General features: G+C 55.9%; 1 protein-coding gene across 7 annotated transcripts in view; it reads right to left on the bottom strand.

The window, feature by feature from the left end:
- The window catches only part of DAB2IP (DAB2 interacting protein), a 95,273-nt gene that overhangs the window by 13,169 nt on the left and 64,587 nt on the right, over positions 1-17,517 (bottom strand). For all 7 annotated transcript variants that reach the window (XM_066610538.1, XM_066610532.1, XM_066610533.1 and 4 more), the window contains 5 exons: positions 6,951-7,104; positions 4,667-4,765; positions 3,079-3,633; positions 1,032-1,176; positions 491-635 (listed from right to left, as the gene is read on the bottom strand). In XM_066610538.1, the coding sequence (XP_066466635.1) occupies positions 491-635; positions 1,032-1,176; positions 3,079-3,633; positions 4,667-4,765; positions 6,951-7,104 (1,098 nt within the window). The remainder of the gene's footprint in view (positions 1-490; positions 636-1,031; positions 1,177-3,078; positions 3,634-4,666; positions 4,766-6,950; positions 7,105-17,517) is intronic.

Below are 17,517 nucleotides of genomic sequence, written 5' to 3'. Positions count from 1 at the left end.
CCTGCCCATTCTCCTTTGACCACAGCCATTTAGTCTCACAGTCCTGTCCTTGCCCCCCTTCTTTAAAGGAAGAGATGTGCTATAATAAGTGACCTCTGAGCATGGACAGAGTGCTTCTCCACTTTTCCCCACACCAAAACCTGCGGCTTGTCCCAACACACTTAAGACAGACAGACCACCTTTTACAGTACAGGACTTTCACAGCCTCCCTGAACTCTCTCCTGACCCATCCCTGGTCAGTAATTTGCTGGAAGGCAGCAGCCAAAACACGCTTTCCCCATCTTCAGGGCATGATGGTGGTGGAGTTGCTGGGGGGGGGCTGGAATTCACCAGGGTGGTCGCTACTCCCACCCTCACTCTCTCAAGGCTGTTCTGAAACAGTGCTACACAGTGAGGTTGTAGAGTTCTGAGGCATTTGGGAAGAACTGGCCATCCCCCGTCCTGCTGGGGCAACAGGCCCAACTCCCTGATGCCAGGAGGCTGCACTAACCAGTAGGAATTGATGATTTTGCAGAAGGCCAGCTCACAGCACATCTTCAGGTTGCTCTGATGCTCGAGGAGATCGGAGGACGAGCACTTGCTGGGGTCCACCTCGCAGTTTTCGTCTGATTCGTACAGCGCCTTGATGAACTCGCCTGAATGCATCCCAAAGACAAACAGAACGAGATTTCACTGTAAAACAAAACCACCACAGCCAAGTGGTGGTCCTAGTCCTCATGGCACTCAAAAGACACTTGAAAGCATGCAGGTGATCTCGGAAGCCAGAAGGACACACTAGTTGGGTGGCAAAACCATGTACACGCACTCATGTAAACTGGAAAATTTCCTCCTCCGTTTAAGTGCTCTGTGGAGACTCTGCTGTCAGCACGGCAGACTGCAGGGCCAGGGACAAGCAAGACCTGACAGGGAAGCTCCGTCCAGCTGCTCCTGCTTGGACAGAATGCTGGAGCGGATGGGCTTTTGGTCTGACCCAGCAGCGCACCTCTTCGCCCCCGTCCCACACCCCAAAGAAGCTCATCTCTTGCACCTACCCAGGGCATCGTGCAAGTATTTCTGCCCCACCAGCTTCAGGTACTCCTCAATGGCTTTGGTAGCAAGAGTGTTTTCCCGGAAGATGAGGTGCTCATTCTCACCACAGCGGTCCACTTCGGACATCATGAGGTCAGTCAGGAAATCCTGGGAGGAGAGATATTAGGTTTGCATGCAAAGTGCTCTGACTGAGTCTTCGCCACAGCCCTGGAGATTATCATTCCTAAGCTTTGACCATTAAGGGCTTTTTAAGTGAATGCCCACCCTGAGGCTGCAAGCTTAACCTGCCCCAGCGGGCCGCAGGGGAGCCGGCCCAGCCTGAAGCCCCACCCTGACCTCAGCGACCGGCTGACACTTTGACTTGGCAATAATTAGGTCTTCCTCTCACTGGAATCCTGATTAATAGGATTGACCTGACCCTTAAGAGGCTTTAACTGATAAAAGTAATACGATTACTGGGCATTTCAAAGATCAGCTCCAGAGTCCCTTGGGAGGGAGGGAGGGCTCAGGCACCGAGACGGCCCAGCTGCCACCTTCTGGAGGGTGGCAGCAGCCTCCCTTCTCTGCCCCTCCCCTGGGACCAGTGTCAGTATTTTGGCCAGCTGACCTCAGAAGAGGTTTACGCGTTTTGAGTTCTACGGGAGCCATTTTTCCACAAACCAGAAACAGTTTTAGAAAAATAACCTGTTGAAACAATCACGATTTTTCAAGTTCAATGGTTTCTGCTATTGTATTGCGGCCCCCCCACCCGCCGGCTCCCCAAGGGATCCTCTGGCCTCGCTTGCTCTGCCGGGGTGGGGGGAGCGGTCTGCTGGGCACTCGCTACCCAAAGGGGTAGTAGGACTTCCCAACCACGAAGCCTCCCATGAAGCCACACGCTGGGACGGCCTCCTTCCCATCAGGAAGCAACCCTATTTCTGGGGGGGCTGCCAGTCTCTCTTTTACAGGTGCCGAAAAGCTGCTCCAGTCACATACACGGGGCGGGGGGAGAAGCTGTGCTCCTCGAATACGAAATCCCCACTAAGAGTCACCAACACGGCTGTGAGGCGCCGCTTGGAACTGCTGTACGCAAGACAACAAGGCAGAGACACAGTCGCAAGGCCGCTTATCTCCTGAGCTGCCACTCAAGGAGCGGCACCCACTTCAAACAAAGCAATTACGGCCGGGAGGAGGGGAGAGCTCATTTGTGTGGAGGCTCGTAAAATTGATTAAAGTCATAATTAGCTGGACTAACTGCTCTTATAAAAAATATTATCAGATTGCTTGTCTCTTCGGGCGCGCGGGGAGGGGGGCGCAATGCAGACACCACGGGCGTCCTGCGTGCCAGGGAGGGGGCGCTGCCGGTCCCCCACACTGCTGGGTCTTGCTCCGGCGGCTCCAGGCAGGAAGGCAATCCTGAAGTTAAGCCCCCAAACCGGTTCAGAGCAGCACTTCGGTGACATGAAAGCGAGGGGATGCACGGTGTGGACGGAAGGAAGAACTAAGCCCCGTTTTTAAATCTGATGTCCTGTGTGTGCACCCCAGGAAGCGTCTATCCAACTGGGTTCCTTTCAGACCACACAACAGAGACCAGCAGAAGGCTGGGCCTGGCAGTTCTCTGGGTGGGGGCAATGCTGTGACCTTAGGAAGAAGCTGCCTTCTCCAAAGCCTCTGGCTCGGAAAAGCTTTCTCTCTCTTGGTCAGAGAGAGGACATTCGCTCAGACTGCCTGCAAGCAAAGCCGGCCCAGCTCCAGCTCTGAGCCCAAGGCTGGGGAAGGGAAGAGGCAGACAACTGTCCCTTGACTTCTCAAAGGGTCCGTGTGGATGTCTCTCTTGCCTGCATGCTGGGAATTGAGCAGGAAGTCGCTCTTCTGAGGTGGGGAGGGGGTGAGAGGGTGGGACACTCCTCTGAATTCACCTGGCCCAGTGGACAAGCACGCAGAAGGCCCCTGGTCCGAGCAGGCGCACTGAGCCATCATGCTCCAGAGGAGACCCAGATGAGAGGAAGCCATCTGGCCCAGGTGGTGCTGGCCATGCCCGCCCGCCCCCCGTGCATGGCAGGGCCCTACCTTGGCCTTGCCAGTGCTCTGCAGGATGTGGACCAGAGCGGAGGCCATCTCCTCCTTGTTCTTGACACTGAGCGCCGGCTCCAGCACCGAGCAGAGGACCATGTAGTTGTTGGTGATGTACTCGGCGAACTCCTTGTACATCTCCATGGGCAGGATGCTCATGCTCTGATAGCGGGCCTTGATGCGGATCATGGGGCCGCCCGCCTTGCCCTTGCTGGGGTTGGGTGTGGCCACCGGGTACCACTTCTCCACAAACTGCCGGCCTGTGATGGAGCCGGCCGGAATGCTGACCAGGCCCACGAAGTTGGTCTTGTCCTTCTTCTTCTTCTTGTCCGTCTCCTTGTAGAGGTGGATGGTGACGCTGTGCAGGGGCGGGAGGCTGTGGAACTCAAAGTGCTCCCCCCAGAAGACGTTGTCCGTCTTCAGCTTGCAGGTCGTCCGGGCGTAGAGCACCTCGTCCAGGCAGAGCTCGCATAGGTACTTCTTCTTGGCCGGCAGGTCTTTGGCCTCGATGATCCACAGCTTGAGCATGTTCTCCACCCGCCGGCTGTTGTCCTGGGAAAGCGACACACGCAGGAGAAAACGGGAGGCGGGGGGTGGGGGGTCAGGAGAGGCGGCGGGGGCAAGAGAGAGAGAAAAGCAATTACAGGCTGGCCGGAAGGGAGGGCTGCACGGCTTCATTACCGGAATGCGCCAGAACAGAACCGATTCTTAATTACATTTTTACTTTAAGGAAATTACGGCACTCGGGAATTTGCATAATAACCCCTGCTTATGTTCATTTTCCAAATATCGCTGCGCCTCCTTGTCTCGCTGGCACCAATTACAAGAAGAAAGGAGGCTGATAAAGGCAAAAAAAAACCCCTCCACTTAAAAAAAAAAAATACACACACACACAAAACGGCACCAGCTCCAATTTGACTCCCGGAGAAGTCACCTGACGAGATGCAAGATGCCAAGTGTGGTTTTTGCACAAAGGAGGCTGCTCCTCGCTCTCCGTTCCTCACCACCCCACCTCTGCTGGGCCTGGTGCGTGTGCCAGCCACGGGTGGGCTCCATGTGCCGAGGGGGGCTCTTCAGTGCCACACACGTGGAAGTCCCTGCCCTCGTCAACATGGGAGAAGGAGGGGAGATGCTGCTCCCCAGGCAAAAGGCCTTCCTGGAGACACCACAGGGGGCGGGAGGGGGAGACTTCCTGTGGAACGAAGGAGGTGGCCACAGGCTGGCTGCCTGGGCAGGCACTGGTTTTTTGGAAGGAGTTTGGAGAGAGGCCTTCTTCGCCATGCCTCCCTCTCCCTCAGTCAGTTTGTCCTGAGATGCCACCTTTAAGGCCACCTCTGTCACTCAGAAGAGCTGTCCACGTGGCCCAGGAACGCCTTCTCTCCCACAGGCTGAACCGCTCAGGCTTTGCTCACAGGTTGTGCTTTGAAAGCCACTGGGATAAGGCGGCCTCCAGGCCCCTTGGGGTGCTCCCGCTCTCTTTCTGTCTGCACCCGCCTTTGCTCTCCCTTTCAGGGACTGCAGGGGCTGCACGGGATGGGGCCTTGGAGTCAGGGGAGAGAGCCCCCCCCAAGCTGAGGCCCCCTACCTTGTTGGGATGCACGGCCCGCCGCAGGTTCTCCATCCACTTGTCCCGTTCCGCCGCCGACCGGCAGGAGAAGCATTTGCTGCCAGATGAAGTTGTGACCTGGAAGAGAGAGACAGGGAGGCGTTCAGAAAGGCCCAAGGAGCACCAGTGAGCGCTGCTGGAGTGGGCCCAGGCCTGGTTGGGACCCCCAGCTGCTGCCCAGAGGCCTCCCAGAAGGCCGGCTGACGGCAGTTTCTTTTTCCTCGTCGAGCAGAAGCCGCGCAGGGCCATGAGCTGGGGCCAGTCGAACTGGGGAAAGGCAAAAGCCCCCCTGCCTCCCACTGCCAGCCACTCGGGGTGGCAAGCTCTGCAAGTTAATTCCACATTATGCAAAGAGGGCCTGAATTTGCGGCTGGACGAGTTCGCAGAGTGACCCCGAGTCTGAGCATTTGGGGAAGCGGAGAAAAGCGTCTCAGTGGGCCCCCTAGCACTGGAGACGGCGGGATACGCAGGCAGGCGGCTGCCCCATGGATACGGAGGGCGGGCGGAGGGTGGGAGCCCTTCTGGAGTCAGCCCAGCAGCCCCAACGAAGGTCCCGCTGGAATCCAAACTGGATTTACTTTTTAGCGTTTGTGTGTGTGTGTGTGTGGGGGGGCGGAATAGGTATTCATTTAGAAGGGTGAAATTCAATTAGTTGAAAAAAATCATTAGTTTCTCAAATTTAGCTCATTTTCGCTTATTATCCTCGTTCCACGGATGGGCGGCTCCCTCCGTCAGGGCAAATTATCCTGCAATTTTTGCTGGCTGCAGGAAAGAAAACTCCTGCCGCATGGGTGCTGGAGAGGGAGGGAGAGGGGAGCTGTGGCTCCCAATCCGGCCTAACAGGTGAAGCCCAGCCTCCTCCCAGGAAAACGGAGAAGGCGTCTGAGGGGGTGCGCAAGGGACGGAGACGTGGATCCTGGGTGCAGCCCACAGATGCCTGTTGAGCAGCTTCCCTGGGGCCACGGAGTTCGTGGCAGAGGTTAAATCTGAACCAGGAAAGCCCAAACAGGCCTGCAACCCTCTGCCCCCCCCAGGCTTGCAGAGGTTGCCCACTGCACCTCAGCACCACCCTCCCTGGCCCACTGCACATATCCTTCTGCCCTTGCCCGTCTCCATGGCGTTGGTGGGTCAGGCTAACTTGACATTGCCTTGCCTGAGCTTGTTTTCTGCGATGTCAGTTCAATTTCTCTCCCTTTCCAACTGTTTCTCGCCCCCCCCCCCCAAAAAAAAAAAAATAACAGGAGATTGTCACGTCCTTCGGCTGCCATCTCACCTGCCTTCAATTTTTCTCGGCAGCCAAGCTTTGGCAAATCTAATCCACGGCGCTTGTGGCTCCCTCCATCCTTCACGCTAAGCCAGACTGACAGCCTCTGCTAACCTACATTTTTGTCTCCAGACAAGGCGCGAGTACTAAGATGGCACCAGGAAGGAGGCAGGGGGCTGTCTGTGGGGCTCCCTTCCTTGCCCTAAGGAGCCCCAGAGAAATGGCACCAATAACCCAATTATTACCAGCCGACCCAGAAGGCCGCTCCCCATAACTGGCAAGCATTGGGGACAACACTTAAATTGGGGAGGGGGCTGCATAGTAAAGCATTGAAATTATCCCCAGAGATAAAGAGCAGATCTGTTCAAGTCTAATTTGCATGCGTTTGACACCAGGGTTCAATCACACCCCCCCTCTCCCCCCATCAACACAGACTTTGCTTGCCCCAAGCCGGGAACGCAGCACGATCTGCTCATTCATTAATTTGCCACCTGGCAAGTCCCCTCTGAATGAGCTTTGGCTGCCTCTAATCAGGAGCAGGACGTGGGTCTGAGGTGGGAGGGGGGGAGGTTCACTATCACTGCATTTTGGGCAGGGACAAAAGACCCACCAAATCCACGTCGCAATAAGAAGGGGCAGCCCCAGGCTCACTGTGTTGAGCTTGGTACACCTGGACTGGCAGTGGCTTTCTGGAGCGTTTCCCAAAGAAACCCAGAACTCGGTGCTTGCAAAATGTGGTCCAGCCTTGAGCTGATGCCCCTTTCTGCTGGACGGCCAATGCACCAGGCTCCAGTTCCGCAGCAGATTTAACCCACCCACCCGGCTTTACCCATGCCCCCCGGACAACCTAGTGCCCTCTTCTGGCCCTCAGCCCCCCACATCTGCCCCCAAACGAACCATGATTCAGGGATGATCAAGACCTGCTTCTGTCACGTGAGCCTCTCCGTGTGTGGACCCCACCCTCCCCAAGCGCCTGGGCCAGCCCCGGAGGCCGCTTACCTCGAAGCAGTAGTCTTGCCCGAGAATGCTGCTGTGGACAGGTTTGATGATGACTTCCTCCTCCATGCTGAGGTCCAGGGCCTCCACCGCGCTACTGGGACTGAGCAGTGACTCGTGGGAGCGTGACTCCTTCAGTCTCGGCATCAGATGGGATCTGGAAGGGGAGCGAGAACAGAAGGAGGATGTCAGAGGAGGCCTCTTCTCTCTGTGGACCAGCAACACACCAGTGCGCCCTCTGCATCTCTTGCTTGTCCCGAGCACTGGCATCTAGCCTTCCACCAAAGTCTGGGGTGGCTGCCTGTGACATCAGTGTGGTCAGCACCACAGTGCTTAAGAACAGCCACTGAAACAAATGTTCAAAGACAAATTCTATATAAACAACATGCTTGAACCACGAGGAGCTGGTGCCTGGTGAGCCCTGTTGCACTGGCACTGAGAACAAGGTTCTGGGTTCCTGTCTTTGGGCCCAGAAGGAATATCTGCCAACGTCCTGCAGTGGTAGAAGCTGGAATCCATATGATCATATATGCAGCTGCCAAACTGAGCCAGGCCTTTGATCCACCCAGCTTGTATTGTTAACACTGACTTACAGCCCTTCTCCAGGGCGTCAGGCTGAGAAGGGTCTTTCCCAGCTCAACAACCTTCCCCAGCAATCCAGAGGCAGCAGGAGAGGAAAGAGCAGGGGAGGAAAGAGAGCTGGAGTTTGCCCTGCGGGATCTTTTTCCTCCTGCCTGGACGGAAAGGAAGGCGTTTCTGCAATGCCCCCCCCCCCAAGTCTGGCTGCTGGAGACAATGATGGGAACCTTGACCAGTTAGCCACAACAATGCAGCTGGGAAAGAATGGGACGTGTCTCGACCCTGCCTGGAGCCACAAGTAACCCAGGAGAGCCGGGGATGCCCAGGCCACAGAAGCTGCCCTGCAGACACCGCAGACTCAAACGCTGCTTTCCTAAAGAGAAAATCGGGGGCTGATTCGCGCAACCTTCTGCTCCCACCCTGCCCGCCGGGGGGCAAGCAGACCACCTGAGCCATCCCCAAAGCCGGCCTGAGATCCACACTGGGCAGAGCACTGAGGAGATACTTCGCAGCTGGGGCACGGCAGAGAGACACACAGGACCCGCACCCCGACCAAGGCCCAGAGACCATCCTGGCGGAAGTGGGAGTTGCACAGCGGCCACACCGCCCTTCCCTCCCCTGCACTCGCCATCTCACCTGTACCTGCAAGGTGAGAGGACACGTGTGTTGGCCAGCTTCAGCACAGGCTGGGGGGCTTGCCATAGCCTGGATCCGGAGAGGCAGCCCCTTAGGGTTAAAGGTAGCAGAGTTAAAGGGTTAAGGGTAAAAACCCTTGTTTTAAAGGTAGCAAACACTGTTGCAGTTTGGATTCCCAATGGATAAGAGAACAGGGGGGGAAAAAACAACCAAAAAATCTTTAATAGACTAAAAGAGCATTCCTGCTAACCCAGGAGAAGGACTGATAAAAATAAACAAGTGTTTCATACATCTCTATTTAAAACTGAACACTTTTCTACAAAAAGGGGGGCGTTTTAGAATTCTGAGAATTTTAGAAGAGGACTCCCTGCATCTCCCCCTTGCACACGGCCTGTCCTAAGAGGGCGACAGCTCCACACCTGTCTCCCGTCTACACAGGACGATAGTTTTCACAGTCAGGGAGGTGGGTCCCTGCCCCAAGAGCCTACAGTCAGGATCCTGAGGGGGGGACACTGAGAGAGGGGGGAGGAAAAGCAAGAGCAGTGCCACAAGGAGGAGGGTGCAAGGGGGATGCTGCATCCCCTCCTCCCCACCCTTTCCAAGGCCAATCCTCCTCCCCTCCCCCCTCCTCTGCCCCCCACCCCCACGCCTTACCCACAGGCAAGCCCCTTCCTGCAATGCCTTGCTCAGCTCAGCTCAGCCCTGCCGTGGAGCATCTACTGCAGGGGCCGCTCAGACCATCTCCAAACAAGCTGACCATCTCCAGACCAGACTGGCTCACACTCCCCCCACGGCTCCCTCCCACCACCTGGCCCCCCCTTGCCCTACCCAGCTCTTCCTGCTCTTTTCTAACAGCAGCAGCGGCAGCGGCAGCGAAGAGCCAGCTGAGGAGGTGCAACGCATTGTGTGCGCCCTCCCGGCTGGGCTGCCGGAGCTGCCGCTGATTGGCTGCTCTGTAGCTGGGTAAGGGAGCCACATCTGCCGTGAATGTCAACACTGGGACGCGCTGGGCCCTGGCCTGCTCTTCGCACACGGCAGCCGGACCCGCACGCCAGGCTGCTGCTCAAATGGACACGGGACTGGGGAGAGGCTGTGGGGAAAGGCCAGTGTGTGAGGCAGGTCCTTCGGAGAGGAAGCCAAAGCGACCCCTGCTCTTCTGCAGGGCAGCCACACCAGGACCCCTGGACCTCATTCTGGCTGCCATATCTCAAGAAGGAGAGCGCAGAGCTGGGCAAGGGGCCCAAGGTGGCACCTGAAGGGTCAGGGGGCTGGAGCCCCTTCCTGGCCAGAAGAGGCTGCACCTTCTGGGGCTGTTTAGTTGGGGAGGAAGCGACAAAGGTGGGGAGGCAGCAAGAGAGGCTTATTGCGTGATTAACAGTGTGCGAAAGACAGGCAGCAAGAGAGAGGACGGGACCAGCTCTTGGAGAAGGACCCAGGAGAGCTCCAGCTGGATGTGGCTCCAGCTCCCCAGCAGGAACATTCCAAGCGACTCCCCGCAAGGGCCCTGGTCTCAGCCTCTCTCTCCCTGCCAGCCACCAGGCTCAGGTCGCAGCCAGGTCTGGGAGAGGGTTTCCACGGCCTCTGCGGGCAGCTATAACTGGAAGCCACATTGGCTGGGCGGTGGTTTCAAAGGGGATTACGGGGCATGATGGGATGAGCGGCGTCAGATCTCTAATTTTGCTTGCGGAATCCGCTTGGCGGGACTCCAGGTGGCCGCCTGACCCAGTTGCTCCTCCCCAGCCACAGCAACCCTGCCCTGAGGTCTCCCTTGCCCAGGCACTGACACCGGCACTCACGGAGAGGCCTGGAGCATTCCCGGGGAAGACTGTTCACAGCAGGGCCGGCGGGAAGGCTCAGAAGGCAGCCCCGTCCACAGGAATGGAATAAGACCTGGCTAATAAGAACACATGAAGAGCCCTGTGGCCTGCCAGACGCCTCCGGGAAGCAAGGAAGAAAAGGACGCTCTTCCTGTTTCTCTCCCAGCAACGGGCATTCAGAGGTAGCCTGGTGCTGAATAGGGAGGCTCCATTTGCCCACCGGCCAGTGATAAACCTTATCGCACCCTCTCCAAGTAGCTTCCTTGCAAGGCTGTTCAGAAACAGCCGGCCTCCTCTTGGTTCTCCTGGGATTCTTTAATTACAGCTGCCTGGGGTTGAACCCAGGACCAGCTGCATGGGAGAGGCAAGCCCTCCATCAGCAGGCTGCGACCCCCTTCCAGGTAAAGCTGGACTCGGGCCCTGAAGGCAAGAGCCCCTCCCAGCACATCCATCACCCGGCGGCTCCTTCCCGACACCCCCATCCTTCTTCCTGCCTTGCTTCGAAAGTTCACTCCTGATGGATGACTCTCTCCCCTCCCCTGCCTGGACCACAGAGCACCAGCAGCGCCACCGAGATGTGTCCGGCCCGGATCTAGAGAGCGAGTTGTGCCTCGAGGGGCCCTCTGTGGCAGAACAGCCCCTGCTTGGCATGCAGATGGCAACCTCTCCAGGAAAGGGCAGCCCTCAGGTGGAGGTGCCAAGCTCGAGTGCAGCTCAAACCAACACAGGAAGTCCCAGCCTGGAACTCCAGAGCAGAGGAACAAAACCCTCCACAGGCCCCCACTTCCGCAGCTGAAGTCACTGCCTGTAATTCCAGCTTGGGGGGGGGGGTCTTGGACAAAGGGTTCCTTGCAGGGTTGTTTTTCTCACGCTGGGGTAGTATGCAAGATGGAATCAGTCTGAGGCATGGAAGGACTTTCCTGATCCGTTTTGCTGAGGTTTGGCTCCTGTTTCGCAGGGGAGGGAGAGATGAAAGGTGTGCCTGGCTGATGGGTGGAAGGGAGTGCTTGTTCATTTCCCCCCACCCCTTCCTCTGCTGCAGAGCTCAGACTACACAGTGAGCCTCACCCACATCTGGGTTTTTGGACCTCCAGGGCAAGGAATTCCCGGTGCGCCGACTGGTTTGGCAACTCCTCGTTCAGGAGGCCGGAAGCCGAGGCTGGAGAGACCCACTGCTGGGTGAAAATATCTCTTCACCCAGCACGTAATGAATCTGTGGAACTCCTTTCTGCAGGATTTCCTTCTGTAGGCAGGAGGCTGGACTAGATGACCTTTTATGTCCCTTCCAACTCCTGTGATTTTAGGATGTGGTGATGGCATCCTGCCATCCTACCACAGAACAGCAGGTAGAAATTATGGGGTGACAAAATGACAGTACGGTGAGGCCTGCTGGCATTTGGCAAGTTCTTAGGGTGGAAGAGGAGGAGGGCCTGCTACCTGTGGCTGAACTAGGACAGCACAGTCGGTCCTCCTATGTGTAGGAGCAGTCTACCCTGGGAATGCTTGAAGCCTCCCCTGCCCCGTTTGCCCCCCAGCAAACCGTACTTGAGATATCCACTGCTTCTGCCTCTGAGACAAAGAGGGCATTTTCACCCAGCACTGTACAGTGTCAAGGGGGGTGGGGTGGCAGGACAGCCAGCTATTTTTAACTCTCTGTTTATTTCCCACAGAGGGTGAGAGCCTGACTTGGGCCCGACGGGTGGAATGCGGACGGGATGCCGCAAGAAGCCTCCAAGCTGCTGCGAAGCCGAAGGGGAAGATGAGAAACTGCTGATAAGGCTGCCGGCAAAAGAAAGGGGGTGAAAAGGAAGCTTTGTGGTACTGAGCTGCTTGGTGGGGAAACCCCACACAGGGAAAGGGTGCTCTCCCCCCCCCAGCTCTGTGACACAGGCTCTGATCTGGGTCGGGTCACCCACACCGCGTATTTCAAAGCACCCCCTCTCAAATTAGACAAAGACACACTTTGTGTCGTATCTCAATGTGGCTGCAATTGGACACACCTGCACAGGTGACTCTGGGAAACGGCATCTACCATAGCCAGGTATACACAGACATGAGAAGCGTGTGTAAGGCTAACCCCTGGCTTGCCAGTCCCGGCTTCTGAGCTCTGGTCCCGCCTTCCCCTCGTTTCCAAAAGCTGAATAAATTACGCAAATTGGCCTGACTTGCTTGCCCTGGTCACTGCTGCCAAGTTCGTTTGTTTCCATACCTGCAACGCAGGTGAACTCGTGGGCTGGAAGCACCCAGGAGGGGCAAACCACAGAACTGCTGGGGGAGGCAGGGGCGGATCTGGGACAACCTCGGCCAGCGCCTTGAGTTCCCAGGTGCCCCCCGCCACTCCCCCTTCCTCCAAACCAACAGGTGGGCTGCACACTTCGCTGGCAAACAAATTCAAGGAGGAGCCTCATTAAGGAACTGGCAGAAGCAGAAGAAAAAGGAGCCTCCCCCTCCCTGGCTAAATCCAACAGCCTGGAGGGCCTGTGCAAAGATCCAGCTGGTTAGCGGCAATCCATCATTCTTCAGCCACCCTTCCCTCTGCAGCTCCAGGCCAGGAGAAACTCACTGCCTGACCCACCATCTCTCTCCTGGCCTCCCTCCCCAGAAGAACAGATGCCTCAGGGTCGGAGCAAAGGTCCAGCAAGGCCACTCTATCTCCCACCATAGCCAACAAGGTGCCCCAATAGGAAGCCAGCAAGCAGTCCAGGGGGCCAGCAAAGTTCCCTTCCTCTTCAGCCCCAGCAACTGCTCTGCAGCGACAGACTGGATTTATGTGGCCTTGGAAGGCACAGGTGTGAGCCATGTGGGTGCACTCGGCTTGGCTGCACCTTTTAGCAACCAGATTGTTTCTTAGACTGTCCCTGTCGCCCCCCCCCCCCGCTGCCCGATCCCTCCCTCTTTACAAACATTAATTTATTCTGTCGTTTAGAGCTCGATAACAGCAGCACAGCTATTAACGGGGAAATTTCCCTGAGATTTATGGCTGCAACGGACTGTCGCCAGCCACCAGGTTTGGAGACCAGAGGATACACGCAGGGAGAGACACGGAACACGTAGCTCAATCTTGTAAATAGCTCCTTGCACGCTCGCCTGGGGCACAATCTTATCTGGGAGCAAATCTAACGAGGTCTGGGTTCGATTTGGCTCCGCTCCCTTGTCTGAGCAAACGCACCAAAGATTGCAGCCAAAAAATCCATTCCTTGTCTGACACTCCAACCACTGCACCACACTACAAATGAACCAGGGGCATCTTCCTCATCTCTCTTCTCGACCCCTGCTTGCTTTTAGGCTCTGGCAATAACCATCGTTTGCTGCAGTGCCTGAACTGAATCAACAAGGGTGACCACTAACCAGAAATGACCTTCTAGCCACAGTTGGGAGTGAGCTCGTTAACCACAATTTAGGGGCAGTTTCTGGTGGGCGCTAATGACAGCCTGTCTGTCTTGGAGGACCTGAGCTCTCCCAGCACCTGTGGACAGTGCTAAATGCCACCAGCCCTCGTGCCCAGCAGTTCTCAGAGCGCCACGGATCCCACAGGGCACAGACGGCCTCGCCAGCAGCAGGTCCGAGCTCTGACAGCTCCCTGCCCAAGTATCTCATTTCAATTTAATTTCACGGCTATAATGGATTTTTCAGAAAATATCTGAGAGCATATTTACTCCCTCCCTGTCACATTTAGCCTAGCTCCCTCTCCCCAAACTTTCTACCTAATTCCCCGAGTCATTCTGGGTCTGGAATGGTTCCAAGGTGTGTGTTCTTTAATCACCAGCTGACACTCCTCTCCAGCGACTCCGGGACCGGCAGAGCCATTCTGAACATTTGTAAACCCTCGCAGCAGCGCCACTCGAGGCAGGAGGGAGAGAGCCGGGTGACGGGGGGACAGGCTGGGGGTGCACCAATCGAGCGGGATTACGGCCTGGCAAACGGGGAATTAATTCCTTTTTAATGAATCCTCTCAGGGCTACAGGTCTCAGATCCTGGGTCGCTCCCCTCCCCGCAACCGAGCGTGAGAGCCCACAAGAGCAGCTTGGCACAGAACAGGTGCTTGGGACTGAGCCACAGCTCAGGACTCCCCAGCCGGGATCTAGCACGCACTACAGAACCCTTGGGTGGCCCTCGGCGAGCCCTTTCCTCCCTCCCAGCCTCGGTCTTCCCCCTCTGCAATATGGGGAGAGCAATGCCTCAGTGGCAGGGCAGTGGCTGTGGAGGGCTATTATTACGGGATTATTTCTGGAAATCCAAAATGCAAGGCAGATGCTTGAGCGAGTTCAGAATTCAAGCCAGAGCCAAATCTCCAGTCCTGTGGTGCTGTTGTGGGCAGCCTCCCTTTGCCTCGTGGACAACTAGAAGCCCATTCAGCCAAGGGAGCAAAGGGGTCGAGGCCTGGGGGCTCAGCCCAACCCCAAGCCCTCTCCCCCCAGGAATTCTCGGTCTTGGGGAAACTACCTCTCACTCTGCCAAAAAAGGAGCCTGGCTGTCCTGTCAACAGCTAGGAGAAGAGCCATTTCTCCTTTGCGCACCACACAGCTGGGCTGCGTTTCCTGGCCGGGAGGCTCATTCCTGGGGCCTCATCTCAGCCTTCCTGCTTCTCCCAGGCAGCGCAGCTGCTCACAGCTGGGAGCACAACGGAGGGACGGCTCTCTGCCCCATCATCTCGCCCTGCCCGAAGAGCTCTGGTGGCCAACACAGGATTTGGGGAACCTGCTCCACCAGATGTGGGGGTGGCCACTGGCTCAGATGGCTCTAAAAGAGGATTCGATAAATCCACAGAGGAAGAGGAGGAGTCTCTCCGTGGAGCTTCCATGTTCAGAGGCAGCCAACCCCTAAGTACCCAAGGCTGCATGGGTAAATGGGGCAGGCCTGGTGCCTTCACATCCTGCCTTAGCTGCTGATGAGCCAGATGGAGGGTTTTGGTTTGGTCCAGCCGTGTGGTCTTCTCCACTGTATACGCACAAGAGTCTTGCGAGCTAACTTGGACCTAAGCAAAGGCCAAAAGCCGCTGAGTGAGCTTCACCAGTCTGGCCAATCCACACCCACCAACTTGTCTCCCAACTTTTGCCTTAAGAATTGATGGAATGGGATGGAATGAAGCTTGTCCAGCTGCCACCTCATTGTGACAGGAGAAGCCGCATGAGATGAAATTGACCCTTCAGGGCACAGGAGGCTTGCCCCATGACAAAATCCAGGGCACCAACCCCTGCTGCCCCAGGCCTCTGAAATAGGGCTCCTCTTCCCTGCTGACTGCTTCCTTAAAATTGCTGTTAAGTGGGGGCTCCGTGATGTGGCTGGGGAGGGGTCTGTCTTATCACTGTTCTTCCAAACTGACAGTCCCAAAATGGCTGCACAGATTAAAAAATCCCCCACACAGACTATGCTTTTCTTCCAAAGACGTTATGCCTCCCCCGCCTCTTCCACATCTGAGTGACCCAGTTTTGACAGTTGTTTAAAACACACACATACCCAAATCCACCCTCTCTCTGGAATTAGATATTTCCAATTAAAAAAAAAAAAGTTTGAGAGCTTGGGAAAAAGGCTGTTCCCGCCATCCAAACCAGCCAACATCTGTCCCAATTATGCCTGGAGGCCAAAAACGGACTCTATCTGGAGGGCTGGAAATAATTAATGCAAAGCGCTTTCACTAGGGCAGCAAAGCAGAGAAGAAATTAGAATTTCTTTTCTGGTGAGTGTGTGTTTTTGGGGTGGTTTTTTTTTTTTTTTTTTACAGGACAGGTGGGAGGGAGGACAAGACGAGCCTCTGAACTAAGCAGCTGACATTTCCAGGGTGCCAGGAAGGAACTTGTACGGCCCTTGCAGGAGGGAGCAGAGATGCACTCAAGAAGAATGCCAGGCAGATGGGATTTTGATCCCCAAAGCCGTTTTCAACGTCACAGCCCAGCAAGTCGGCGCCTCTGAGCATCTGCAAAGTGTTGCCTTCCCACGCCCACACACCAAGAGCCGGGTGGCTAACTTAAAATGCACCAAGGGGTTGCTTTTGGGGGTTGGAGGGTACAAGTGACGGTCTGGTCTGAGCCCCCTCCAGCACCTCTTCACTTGGAAATCACCCCCTGCCCCAAAATTAACTCATAGTCAACTGTATGGTTGGCAACCTTCAGTCTCGAAAGACGATGGTATAAGCCTACAGCACCCGGTATTCCCAGGCGGTCTCCCATCCAAGTACTAACCAGGCCTGACCCTGCTCAGCTTCCGAGATCAGACAAGAGCAGGCATGTGCAGGGTAACATTAAGAGATAAACACATTGCACAAGTTATCAGGCCTGCACTCAAGACAGACCCTGTCACCAAAAGAATACATAACGTATACCACCCACCCATGCACATGTCCCCTTCCTCCCCCAAACCCCTCACTTTGCCTGCAATAAAATGGACTTGCATCACCGCCAAGACCCTCTTTGTCTCTCCTCCTGCAGCTCACTCGTATGCCAGGTGCCTAAGATCACACCCCCTTTGCCCTCCAGGATGCCGAGTCCCCTTCTCTATCACAGATTTGCTGCCTTCTGCCTGGAATGGCTAGAGAAGTGGGCACTGCTGGGGTAGTTACTCTGAGGTTAGCAATCTAGGGTGGAGCTGTAGCCCAGTGGAACAGCACCTGCTCTGTGTGCAGAGGGTCCCATGTTTAAACCCCCATTTCATTGGGCTGGACACCGAAAAATTTCTGTCTGCATACAGGAACTTTGAGAGCTGCTGCCAGCCAGTGGGGGTATTACCTGGCTAGCTAGACCAAGGGTCTGACTCAGTATGGCAGCCTCATATATTCCTGCGACCCTCCAGAAGTCCGAGTCCTTTCTGCACATGCCAGTACACCTGTAATAAACCCCACTCGCTTCCATGCTCTGAATATCAGAATCAAGAGTCTCCACTTCATTCCTGAGCGTGCACTGAAAGTGGGGGCTGGCGGGCAGAGAACCCACCAGGATGGCAAGAACCAAAGGAGCCTAAAAGGTTAAATGAAGGAAGGAGGGGGAAAAAGTTCTTGCAAGAGAGGCTGGTCTTGCAGTTCTGCCCTTATTTCAGCCACATCCACTTTGACTCACCTTCTCCCATCAATTGGCCACCCCCCCCTGTGAAAAGAAATGGATATGAACTCAGTGTGGTGTCTCTGAGCATGTCAAAGCACTTTCTCCTTGCCACTGGGCATATCCTTGCTTAAGAAGATGTGGCTGTCTTCTACGGCACGTGGTCAGGCCCGATCCCTTCCCCACACATCCCTTGGCAACAAATCCAAAAATAAAAGCTTCAATCGAGAACGGCAGTTCTTCTCCCACACCAGCAAACTTGGGCTGGTCCCCTGAGCTGGACCAGACCTCCTCACACTTGCTGCAAGGGGCACCCAGTCCACATTAACAAGATCAGGCAAGGATGGGACCCAGGAGAGCCCATTCAAAGTGGGGAACCAGGTGCCCCTGAGAAAGCCCACAAGACCGGTGTGATAGCAACAGCTTTCCCCACTTGTAACCTGCAGAATCTCGCACTCTGAGGTACACTGCCTCTGAAGAGGGAAGCTCCAGGCAACCACTCCTAAT

This window comes from Tiliqua scincoides, chromosome 16, assembly GCF_035046505.1.
Source record: "Tiliqua scincoides isolate rTilSci1 chromosome 16, rTilSci1.hap2, whole genome shotgun sequence".
In the NCBI taxonomy this organism is placed as follows: Eukaryota; Metazoa; Chordata; class Lepidosauria; order Squamata; family Scincidae; genus Tiliqua; species Tiliqua scincoides.
This window is presented reverse-complemented; position numbering and strand designations above follow the sequence as displayed.